This window comes from Camelina sativa, chromosome 11 (genome assembly GCF_030686135.1).
Source record: "Camelina sativa cultivar CO46 ecotype springtype chromosome 11, ASM3068613v1".
NCBI classification, from domain to species: Eukaryota; Viridiplantae; Streptophyta; class Magnoliopsida; order Brassicales; family Brassicaceae; genus Camelina; species Camelina sativa.
This window is the reverse complement of record NC_141890.1, coordinates 45,589,519-45,602,183: the sequence shown is the minus strand read 5'-3', so window position 1 is coordinate 45,602,183 and position 12,665 is coordinate 45,589,519. Positions and strand designations below refer to the sequence as shown.

At 35.6% G+C, this 12,665-nt stretch overlaps 1 protein-coding gene and 1 pseudogene across 1 annotated transcript; both read left to right on the top strand.

Annotated features, from left to right (window-relative positions):
* Nucleotides 1-268: 268 nt before the first annotated feature.
* Nucleotides 269-2,203, top strand: LOC147935478 (putative FBD-associated F-box protein At1g32375). The gene is made up of 6 exons (XM_087473026.1): nt 269-328; nt 436-451; nt 537-573; nt 674-854; nt 953-1,087; nt 2,099-2,203. The coding sequence occupies exons 1-6, from the start codon at nt 269-271 to the stop codon at nt 2,201-2,203; spliced, it is 534 nt and encodes a 177-aa protein (XP_087329152.1).
* Nucleotides 2,204-3,240: 1,037 nt separating this feature from the next.
* LOC104728933 (putative FBD-associated F-box protein At5g50270) lies at nt 3,241-11,720 on the top strand (annotated as a pseudogene).
* Nucleotides 11,721-12,665: the final 945 nt, after the last annotated feature.

Below are 12,665 nucleotides of genomic sequence, written 5' to 3'. Positions count from 1 at the left end.
TACTTCCTTATCTTGTTAATACCACAATCTTACATATTTATACTAGATGTTATCTTACCCTAATTGTTATCTCTTAACACAAAATAACCCATTGAAATATATGGGCCTTTAAATAAAACAGCATGGCCCATAGGCATTTTTCCTTTTTCTTCTTCTTCTTCCTCTACGACACAACATACTTCTTCTCTTCTCTTCTCTCACGATGCTCTCATCTTCTTCACCACACCACTTCTCTTCATCACCTTCTATCTCTGATATCATTAGTACCATGTTAGGCAAAGGATCAATTTCCAACACAGTCAAGCATCTTGATTTATTATCTTCAAAGGTATTTTTTTCGTAACTTCAGGCTTGTTTTTCTATCATTCTTCCATGAATACGTGCCATATTTGTTGATGCTACATTGCTCCTGTACTTCTGGTGTTTCTTTTGCAGTATCCATATCCAGTTGGTAGTATCTTCGGCTGCCTTGTACGTCTAAAGTTATGCACATGTGAGGGAAAGTGGTTGAATCTACTACTTATGTGTCTTCTCAGAGATTCCCCTAAATTACAATCTCTCAAACTTGGAAAGGTAAGTACATATTCTAAACCCAGTTTCTTCAGTTTCCTTGATCAGTACATATTTTGATCTAATGCAGTGTACATTTATTCCTTTTCTGGGTTTGTGATAGATGCTCCTTCTTTAGAGTGCTTTTGGACATTGTTGATCATTCTCATGGTTTTCGCATCATTGAGAATAATATGTGCAAGATTGGGAAAGCAAATGTCGACATTTCTCATCCCCATACTGAGCAGCTTTTGGGTTCCCTAACTTCAGTCAAGCGTCTTTTCCTCTGCTTACCAACCTCTAAGGTAATATGTTGTTTACTGCATGCTGTTATTTATATCCTCTTGTGACCAAATTTGTTGGCACTACAATGCTCATGTACTAACTGCCGTATTTTATGCAGGATGCATATCCTGTTGGTAGTCTCCTCAGTTCTCTTGCATACTTAAAGTTATGCACTTGTGAGACAGAGTGGTTGAATATACTTATATGTGTGCTCAGAGATTCCCCAAATTTACGAGCTCTTGAACTCAGCCAGGTAAAATATGTACAAATTATTACGTTTTTATTTCTATCAGGTTATTTTCATCAATATATCATCAGTATGATTTATCTAATCAACCATAACTCTATCCCATTTATTTTAGTACCATCCCCTCCGGATTGAAGAACGGCCGTGCTGGAATGAACAAAGCTCAGTGCCTGAATGTATTTTTATACAGTCTTGAGAGCTTTAAATGGGTAAACTATCAAGAAACAAAAGAAAAAAAAAACTAGTGGGATTTATCTTCAGAAACGGTCAGCTGTTTGAAAAAGGCAACTATTATCTCCCCTAACTCTATGGACGGTGACAAGAAACTTGAGATGCTCACGGAGTTTTCTTTGTCATCCCGGCGTTCACCCATCTGTCAGCTTGAGTTCAGCTGAAGTCATGGTCAATTATGATTAACATTTTTTTTCTTTGGTGTTTTTTGGTTTTTGGATTTGAATCTTAACAAGATAATATAGAACTTGGGGTGTTCTTTCTTTCCAATATTTTGGCTCTTTAAATTTCATATGTTTAAAGGTGAGTTTTAACCAATCCACCTCTATTCTCACATCTAAAATAGAGATTGCTATTTTTTCCTCTATTCTTTTTTTACAAAGGTTACTCTATAAATAGAGGAAAAAATAGCAATCTCTATTTTAAAGTTGAGAATAGAGGTGGGTTGGAGTAAAACTCCTAGCGGAAAAAAGAATGTTAAGAAGAAGATTGTTAAGGGTACAAAGAGTTAAAAGAGTAAGTAGTCGCATGCGTTCTAACTCTTCAAGTGTAATTCCCAAAGTTTTCGTAGACAACTAAATGATATGAAAACCAAGTCTGTTATTGAGCCATTAGGCTAACTCTTGTTGATCACTTTTTATTGGTTATGTAATAACTTTAGTTATTGACTTTATCTATTGGTTATGTAATGATATTATCTATTGGTTAGGCTATGATAGCTCTTCTTCTAATGTTATAAAAGGGATTTTTCAGCCATTGTTTAGGCTATGCTTTATTTTATTCCAGGTTTTTGAGAGAGGTTGTTGGAGAGACAAATCCCGGATTCTGTCTGCTTTCAGAGAAGATTTCAAACTCCTACAACTGGGTTTGGTGAAAACAACCAGTATGTAAAGTTACATGAAAACAAACAGGGTAACTGGGTTTGGTGAAAAACAAAATGGTGAAAACAACTGGGTTTGGAGATGGTGGTGCTCGAATAAGAGAAAAGGAGATAAGATTTCAGATTGGAAATTGAAAATGAGAGGCAAACAAAATAAAGCCCTAAAAATATTACTTGCATATGTCATTCAATTTTTTGCACAGGAATGGTTTCAAACTGACTGCAGAGTATACAGGGGAGAAAAAAAGAGAAAAAAATGACTGTAGAGAAATGGTTTCAAACTTGTTTAAGAAATATGGTTAAAAATGACTGCTGGGGAATTTTATTGATCAGGATTATTGAAGAGTATTAATCAGGCTACAAGACTTCAGAATATGGCTGCAGGACTTCATAAATTCTGCAGCCAGACTTCATAAATTGGTCAACAGAGTGCCAAGTTGCACATACAAACTCAAACATAGTCGTTTCCACCATGTCCATTAAATGATTACAAATTCCAAAGAGACTTAGAAGGCCGAAACATTGCTTAGCAGGTTATGAGATTAAGTTTTCCATTTTCTTTCCGTGTGCCTATCTGTCTTCTGTTTTGTTCAAATTCGTATTCAAACATTTCTTAAATATTTGAAACTTTAGATTGAAAGAGGAAGAGAATTGCTTATGGGAAAAAACTTTAGATTGAAGTCTGCTGCATAATTTATGAAGTCTTGGAGCCATATTCACGTAAGCTTCCACATAACATTTATAGCCATGACATCACGACAGTTTCAAACTCTGGTGCGTATCATACGAAGTGATAATGGATCAGAATTTCTTTGTTTGAGTGAGTACTTTAAGCAGCAAGCAGCAAGGGATCGTTCACGAGACATCTTGTGTCGGGACACCTCAACAGAATGGGAGGGTCGAAAGAAAAACAGACATATACTGAATATAGCCAGGGCGCTTCGTTTTCAAGCTGCTATACCCATTGAATTTTGGGGTGAATGTGTATTAACCTCAGCCTATTTAATCAATCGAACACCGAGTATGATTCTGAACGTAATATCTCCGTATGAACGGTTATACGGCATCATGGATCAGTTACCTTTTGCTCTTGAGAATACTATCGTTTTTGCCTACAATGAAAGATGTTGTTGCCACAATGGTTTTGTCAAAACAATGGAAGTCTCTTTGGATGTTTGTGACTATACTCGTATACGATGATAGCTATCAAAACATTGATTATGAAAGATTTTCCTGCTTTGTAGACAAGTGTTTGTTTCTGCACGAGGGTCCATTTATAGAAACTTTGCATTTCATACTTGGTCAAACATGTGGTGCTGAAGATATTAGAGTCTGGATTAGAGCTGCAGATAAGTGTTCTGTGCGTGAACTGCATATCCAGTTCATCAGCCCTTCTAGTGCATCTTTAACCATACTTCCAAGGAGCTTGTACACACGGTGGAAATTGCTTGTTACCTTGAAACTAGTTGACGCGGTTCTTGTGGACGATGTTAGCTGTCTAATTTCTTTCCCTTCCCACAAAATACTGAATCTTGGATTCTTGAAGTATCCAGGTGGTGATGAATTTGTCAACAAGCTTTTATCAAGTTGTCCTGTGCTTGAAGAATTGGTTGTGGTGCAGTGTCCTGATGATAATGTGAATATTTTCACCATTAGAGTGCCTTCTCTAAAGCGTCTAGGCATGTGTAAATCATAAGAAAAAGATACTGATAATGCACATGGTTTTGTGATAGATGTTCCTTCTTTGGAGACGTTGGAAATGCTATGGGTTTTGTGCCATTGAGAATGAAATGCCTAATATTGTAAGGGCAACTATTGACGTTAATCAGACTCATCCTGGGAGGAATATTCTGAGTTCTTTGATTATGTCAGTCAAGTGTCTCTCTTTATGTTTTATCTTTTTTTTTTTTTTTTGAATTTGTCTCTCTTTATGTTTATCAACCTCAAAGGTATTTTCTTCTTAATTGCAAGTTGTGGTTTCTTTCATTCTGCCATCTGCACGATTGGAAATAGTTGGTATTCTTGTGATCAGGTCTCTAGCCACTAACCTTTCTTGTACTTAATTTGTCTTGTATGCATGCAGGATGCATATCATGTTGGTAGTATCTTCCACCATCTTGTAGAGTTAACGCTATGCAGATGTGATGAGCAGTGGTTGAACCTACTTCTTCGTTTGCTTGGAGATTCCCCTAAATTACGATCTCTCAATCTTATTCAGGTACATATGTAAATCTCAACCCAACTCATTCAGTGTCTTTGACCAGGTTGTTTTCCAATTCATTGTCTAATGTACTATCAGTACCATGCCAATCAGGCTGACGAACCGAGCCCCTGCTGGATTAAACCGAGTTCAGTTCCTAAATGTTTGTTATCGAGAATGGATAGCCTATGAAGGAAAAGAAGAAGAGAAAGAACTGCTAGGATATATCTTAAGAAACGGAATCTGTTTAAAAAAGGTAACTGTCTCCTCCAAAATCCACTGACAGCGAGAAGAAACTTGAGATGATCAAGGAGTTGAATTGTCCATTAGGTGTTCACCTACCTGTCAGCTTGTATTTAAGAGAAGCTACAGTAAATCATGTCAAACATTACAACGTTGGGTTATGTTTGGTCTGAATGTTAGATATACTTTTGATGTTTTTTCTTTTTCACACACACCACACACAACATATAAAGTTAACTATATAAGAAAGTAAATATTATAACATAGATTCTCATCCATATCTGGCTTCACCAACAAATATTATATTCATATTACATTAGTGTCTCATGTCTTTTCACTCACCGTTTGATATGTTGACTGTCAAAATTTGAAGGTCAACTATTAGAAGTTAACAATGCAGTCAAAACACAATGATTTTTTGTTTGTCAATGGTCAACTATCCCCTATATAGAGAAGCATTCGCTGATGTGTCGTACGTAAATACTCCAATTCGATTTTGCACTATCTCTTGGTTTTAGGTGGTTATGATTGCACTCATCTCATGTTTTCAGGTGGTTAATTCATTTTGCATTCAACTTAGTTTTGTTGATTATTTACACAATAATAGAGACATGTATTTTTTGTTTTTAATATTAAACTACATTAGGACCCGTGCTAGAGCACAAGTTGAAATTTCTTTTATTTATATTGTAATTTTTATAAAAAAATATAATTTATGTGATTATTTTAAAAAATTGTTGTGAATAAAATATTATGCAATAAAATTATATATAAAATAGGAAGACTTGAATTTTTTTTGAGATTTTGTTGCTAGTATAATCAAAATCACTCTTAATTTGTGGAAGAGTGATTAATTTTTGAGATTTTGTTGTCTATATATGGTTAATTAAATATTTTGTGTAGATTTTATTTTATTTTTTGGAATATTTTTTAACGAGATTTAACTAATGTTTACAATCCATATAACTTATAACCTATCAAATAATCAAATAACTAATCTTATAACTCATATTATATAGTTTACACAAAAATGTTACGTACTTTCGTTTTATTATATAGAGGATATGCAAAGAGAATCTTGGAGTGTACTTTAAATTAATGTTGCTAATGTGTAATATTGTATATAAGGGTATGTATTGTTCGGCTCTTCAGTTAAGCAAATAGCAAGAGAGAAAATTCATCGTTTTGCTTGATCAATGTATATGATGTCTCTGTGTGTTTTTTTTTTTGGGCTTTAATTAGGACTAATATGTATCTGAGATCATGTACTTTTTATTTGGACAAAATAAGAGGTCATATTCATGCAGTCAATTTGGCTAATGATTTGCATCTTATTAATGTTTTTAAACAGAATCTTTGTTTTTTTGGAAAGTTTGATAATAGTCAAACGTTCAACTTTAATAATATTCATTTGTGACGTGACTATGATTCCTAATATTGGTGGCTAATTTCTATAAAAAATGACATTTAGTACTCGATTTAAAGTTTAATAGTTTTACACATTTCAGATTATATATTTTAGTCTAATAGATAAGGAAATAGGTAAATGTTTCAGATCCGTGTATGTGTAGGTTTTATTTGTAGATGTATTTGTGAATAACATCTATAACATAAAATTATAGTGGTTTGCTTTAAAAGTTTGAATTAAGGGATCAGATAAGTGAAATGTAGAAAAACAATCCTTGCACAACTGCTAAAACTAGGACATTGACCTAAGACAAAAGAAAACTTCCACAACAGTACCTTTCATAATGAACTACGTGCTAATTAAAGCCATGGAGACAACACCATGAAGCAAACAATCAACTCCAACAACAACCACCAAATATAGCTCTTGTCAAATCACCTTTGTCTTGACATTGATTCCCTTGCAGCTACAAACAAAAACCCATTGTAACATATTAACAACTCTTCCAGTAAGTTCAAATTCTTGGTAACAGGGTCTGAAAACCAGCTCTACATCTGTTAAAAATCACAATGGGTACTTTCATGAATCAACAATCACAAAACAAATGCGAATATAAAATACTAACTAACCGTCAGTTCTTCTTCTTCCTAGTGAAGTGATGAGTAAGCAGGACTCCGTTTCGTGGAGACGTAAGCTGAAGCTCGCACCTCCCACCTCCCAAGCAGTGTAAACGAGTAGTGTAAGGATCCCAATGTTGCTCTGACTCTGAAGGTGGCTAGAATTTGGAATTCCAGCTTGTTGTTCTGCAGCTGTTTCTGGAGCTCCATTTTGTGTTCAAGGAAGGCTTTTGAAGTCTGAGACGAATCTTAAGGACCCAAATTTTGTATCGTGGGTTGTCAAGTTGAAGGGATAGATCAATTGATGAGCAACTACATTGTTGTTGAAGTATAGTTGTGTCATAGAGCTATCAGCTTTTACTTTGATCATCTTGTTCCGGTTTTCAAAACTGGAAATCGCGATCAAGTCTTCAAGGTTGGAAGAGTTGGCGCTTTGGATGTTGAATAATATTGGCAATTTGGGTCTGATCACAAGCATAGCGAGCGACACAAAGATTAGGACGATAGCAAAGAGAGATGATACCTACTACACACCATATTCACAATGGCAAAGATAAAAATGATACATGCGACACACCAAACCTAGAACTATACATACGGACTGAGTAGTTTTTTTTATATACGACTAACTCTCAAGAAGTAGGTCACGTTTTGAATGGGGATTCGAGTTACAAAATTAAAAATGGAGTCGAGTGTTTCGAACAAGAAAAGAAAAATAAGAAGCAAATCTGAAAATATTACTAAGTGTAAAAAATTGCAAAAGTTTTGCTTAAGAATTGCTAAACATTTTTGTCTCTATATTATTAATAAGTTTCAGTATGAAATAAATAATAACTATCTTTATTTGGCTATAAAATTTGAAAATACATAAAATTTAAGGGACTAATTTGTAATTTATGATTTTATGAAAATTGAATTAAAAGTCTCTTAACATGGACACAAAAATGGAGATCTCTATTTTAGGATAGGTTGGAAAGGGTTTTTTTTTTCTCTAAAATGGAGTATACATATAGAAATGGTTAATAGGTGGCAAAAGTTTTTTTTTTTTCTCTAAAATGGAGTTTACAAATAGAAATGGTTATAGGTTGGTGCTGAGCTAGTGAATAAGGAGGGGGATCAACTGACCCCATAACATTTATGAAATTTTTAATTTAGGCTTGTAAATGTATTATACAATTGCAAATTTGGTTTTTTTTTTAGTGAGTTGACCCCCAAGTCTCAACAGTAACAAAAGAACAGGAAATATCAAGTAAAGATTCTAGAAGAAGATTAACAGGAAAAAGGAAAAGGAAAAAAGGAAATAGCAAATAAATCTAAAAAAACTAATAGGAGAAAGGAAATAACACAGACTAATTAGGAAAAAGAGGAAAACATAAAAATTACTTAGAAAGGAAATAATAGCAAAGACAATAGAAAAAGGAAATAATAGCAAAGACAATAGAAAAAGGAAAAAATAAAAAATATTTAGAAAGGAAATAGGATTGAAGAATCTAACGGTTCAAAAAGAAGATAGGAAATAGCTAACATCAAATCTTGACTGTCATAAACCTTACAGCAAGACATGTCAATTCATACAGTGTTGGTTACTATATAACTTCTCATGCTTTTCCTTTTCCAAATTTTAGCTCGTTAAATTTCTCATTTTCTTTTGTCCAAGTCTCTGCACTCTGCGTGAGGATTCGCTGTTGAATCTTGCTTTCAGTTGGTTTAATAGATGGTGTAAACACAAGTCTTTGCTTTTTCAGGTTATGTATTGTGGTGCCATCTTTAATTAACTATCAAACTTTCTTGGACCTACTACTATATTCAAAGAATTATAAAAGGGATTTTGGCCAATAATGCCATTTTTGCTTAAAAACTTGTCAAAAATGCCAATTTCGGTTGAGTTCGTGAGAATTGCCATTTTTTGGGTTTGGGAGAGATGATTAAAGATGAATTTGCTCTCGGCTTAATAGAGGGGAAACGTTGGCGGGCAATTCAAACAAAAGACTCACATTAATGACGATTGGACATGAATTAATGGGAGCAAAACTATGGTCCATAGGGTGTTTCATAGATTTAAGAAAGAGATAATGGTAGTTAAGAAAGAGATAATGTTCAGGCATTTAATCTGGGCACCTGCAAATTCCCTTGTCTGTTGTCAAAGAAGGTTTTTTGGTCCAGGAACATTGTATGTTGGAGATGGCTTTTTGATTGTCTATCAGAATTATAATGTCTATCGACATTAGATTTTCAATCGGAATTCAAATGTCTATCGACATTAGAATGTATATGGACAAGTCTCATTTTAGAGATGACAATGCAGTAGACCAAAAAATACTGCATTAGTAGTACATTTATATTAAAGATAGACGAAAACAACAAGAATACATGTCCATTGACTAGGATAGAGATAGAAGAAAAGAAAGGGTAGACAAAAACTTCTGAGTAACAATTTCCACCGCATGGGACAGAGATACGCGGGAAGGTAGACAAAAACAACATAAAGACATGTCCAACAGCATTAGAATGTCTATCGCCAATAGATTGTGTATGGACAAGTTTCATTAAATTGGCTATGGTCATATTGTAATAGAGAGATGACAATAAGGTAGACCAAAAAACACTGCATTAGTTGTACAGCCATATTAAAGGTAGACACAAACAACAAGAATACATGTCCATCGACTAGGATAGTGGTAGAAGGAACGGTAGACATAAACAACAAATATACAATTTCCACCGCATAGGACAAACATTAAGTGTTGTTTGTACAAAAATGGACTAATAATTCCTGTGTGACTTGCGAATGGTCCATCAGCGAGTGGACATCTACCTTGTTTGCCTGATCTGGTCCACCATGGCCACATCATTGTCAGTGAGTACCCCAACAACATTACTACAGTAATGAGAAATGAATATGTTAGTTAATCGATAGACAAACGAGTTTTGAGTAACAATTTTCACAATCAACAATGGATGACCAAACATATATGGTTGTGATGGACATGAATCATGCCTATTTAGTCTAGTCCACCTAAAACGAAGACATAAATAGGCATAAATGGGGGTGGACATACCGTGGCTGTTCTAACTGGTCTACGTGATGTATTATAGGTCATGCGCTTTCGTGGTCAGCAGACATGCATTACAGACAAACATGTAAACAGTGGACACCTACTGCGTTTGTTGAATGTTCAAACTGAGGAAACTACTGGTCCTACGGAGGGAGAACATACCCAGTTCCTGCATGGTCATCAGACCTGCATTGGAGACATAATAATGGGGAAAATAAACATTTCCTGCATTGAATTTGGTCTACTAAGACATAACACTGAGCAACATAAATAAATTTGGTGGACAAGTATGTGGGGTTAATATTGTGGTCCATTTGCTGAGATAACCTATACAGTTGACAAGTATATATGTTAGACATGGAAAATTAGATATAATCGAATTTCTTCAAAGAAAATTAACAATACACAAGAACCTCTCCTGGTGGATGTCGTCAACCTCCTGCATAGTAGGTAACTTGTAAGTTACCAAAGACGGAGTGACCAAAAAAGTAACGGTAGACCAAAACCTTTCCTGAAGGATGTCTATCAGATAGTAAGTGTTCTATCGTCATATAAAAAACATTGGGTGGACAAAATTTTCAGATCCTGTAACTGGTCTATCGAGAAAAAATAGTCTATCAGATAACATTTGGTCTATCTTCATATAAAAAAAACTGGATGGACAAAGATCTTGGATCTATTAACTGGTCTATCAAATCGAATTCCCTGTTTCATTTAACAACTATTTTTGTTAGAAACAGACAAAAATTCTTAACACGGAAGACGATTTAAGCGGCTTTGAAGCTAGTTCGAAACAAATAAAACGAGAAAGACGAAAGGATAGGGTTTTTGGATTTCTTCAAAAAATATAAAAGAACGCAATACTTCTCTTACATACCAAGGGTCGGGTTCGGAACTAGGTCCCCTTATCTCGCCGACCGGGGCCGGTGGAGGCGGAAAAAGCGGAGGATTTCGCCGTAGAAGTGACTATAGGAAGAAATTCATCATTACATCCAAAGACGTCGGACTGTTCAGGCGGATGTGCGGTGAAGAAGAAGAAACAAAGAAGAAGGTGATAAGACAAGATAGAGAAGAAGAAACGAAGATTTATGAGGAGAAAAGAAAAAACAAAGAAGAAGATGATAAGACAAGAGAGAAGAAGAAACAAATATTTTTTTCTGTTTAATTGTTTAAGTGTCGTGAACGATGGGAGAAGGGCAAAAGGGTACTTTTTAGAATTTTTCCCATTTTTGCCATATTTTTTGTAATTCTTATCAAATGTGTCATATTGTTAAAAACTTTTCTAATTTGCCATAATCATTAAACATGGCAGTATAGGCTTTTACTACATTGCCCTCCTAATAACGTTAGTTCGATGGCGGCACAAGGAGAGGGGACGAGCGCATGATGAGTTAGTGTGACACGGTTAGAGATAAGCGCGTGATTTTACGCGGTTCCTGGGCCACATGGTAGAGAATTTCGTGGACAATTTATAAATTATAGTATCGTTATTGTGGACGATAATAATTATGGAAGACCACAAATAGGTGGACTTTACGAAATTGGTTAGCTGTTGTTGAGCGGACTTATTATCGACTAACAAGACGTGTAGTTAATGCTAGAGGGTTGGATAATGGGGAGTTTGCTGGATAATTTGCAGAGCATCCAGGTCTAAAAAAATCTACGTAATTGGAGAATTTTTTTTTTTTTGTTTTTTGGAAACGAGGCGGAGGAGATTTTTAAGGAGACGACCGACGTGAGTATTTGTATGGTTGTGGTGGACAAAAATTCTGTGGAGAAGTTATAGGTGTTGTCCTCCAAAGCAGCCATAGAAGGTATAGTCGTCCGCCATTAATGCTGGTGGTTGGGGATCTAAAGAAGTTTTTGTCATTAAATATCGTGGGTATTTAAGTGTGTAGTTTTAATTTTTTTATTTTGGTTTGGCAGGACATAGGGTTTGAGAAAGAAATGGAAGAAACCTTGTGTGTCCTTCGCGGCGAATGGGTATGTTGTGAAAACGGATAATGGAAATTATTCCTGCCCATGGAGAAATGGGAAGATGTGTGTCATATGGAATTGACACATGTTTCCGAGAGTTTGAAACAACAATCAAAAACCGTTTTTCGTTTAACCAAGGAGTGTAGCGTGGTTATGACCTTTTGTGATTCAGGTGAGACGGCGCCTTTAAGTAATGGGAAAATGCCCCTTGTTTTAGTCAGCAACGATGTGGAGTTGGCGCTGTTGAAAAGGAGAATAATTCAGTTTCTTAGGATGAGGTTGTATGTTACAGTTAAGGAAGTTTCGGAGGCTGTTGGATGCGGGGTGGAAGAAGAACCCCTCTGCGATGATGTCCTCTTGGCGTATGCGGAGGGACTAGAAGCACATGACAAAGTACAAGACAAAGGTGAAAGAGTTGATGGTGTTGTTAATGGACAAGAAGGGTAGAACTCGCAACATAAAGAACAACAAAGTGAGTCTTCTATGATGGACGACTATATGTCTACATTGTTGTCTTCTATGCCGACTATAATGGAGAAAGATGGCGGACAAATCAGGGATTGTCCAAACAGGCCAACGAGTGATAGGAATGTATGTTATTTGGGGTCAGTGGACAACCGTTCCACTCTGAGTAATACTGTCATAGATTTAAGCGTTGACAGGACTGCTGGGCCACATGCATCAAAAGCCGAGTTGTCAACGGAAGACAGCCTGGTTGAAGTGGCAGTTTGGTCGTCGAATACATTTAACACTGATGAAGATATTAGGGATGCAGAGGGTTCTATTTCCGTTTATGAGGATGAGCCTGATTACAATTTCGACGAGTGGAGTGAGAGAATTAACAACGATTATCCTATTAACTGGGATCCTTACTTAATAATAGATACAGTTGAGGGTGTTGTGCGTCACCAAGGAGAGTCGACAATGAGACTGGGTGATGAATTAGATGTGTTTGGGCAGGGTGTGAGCAAT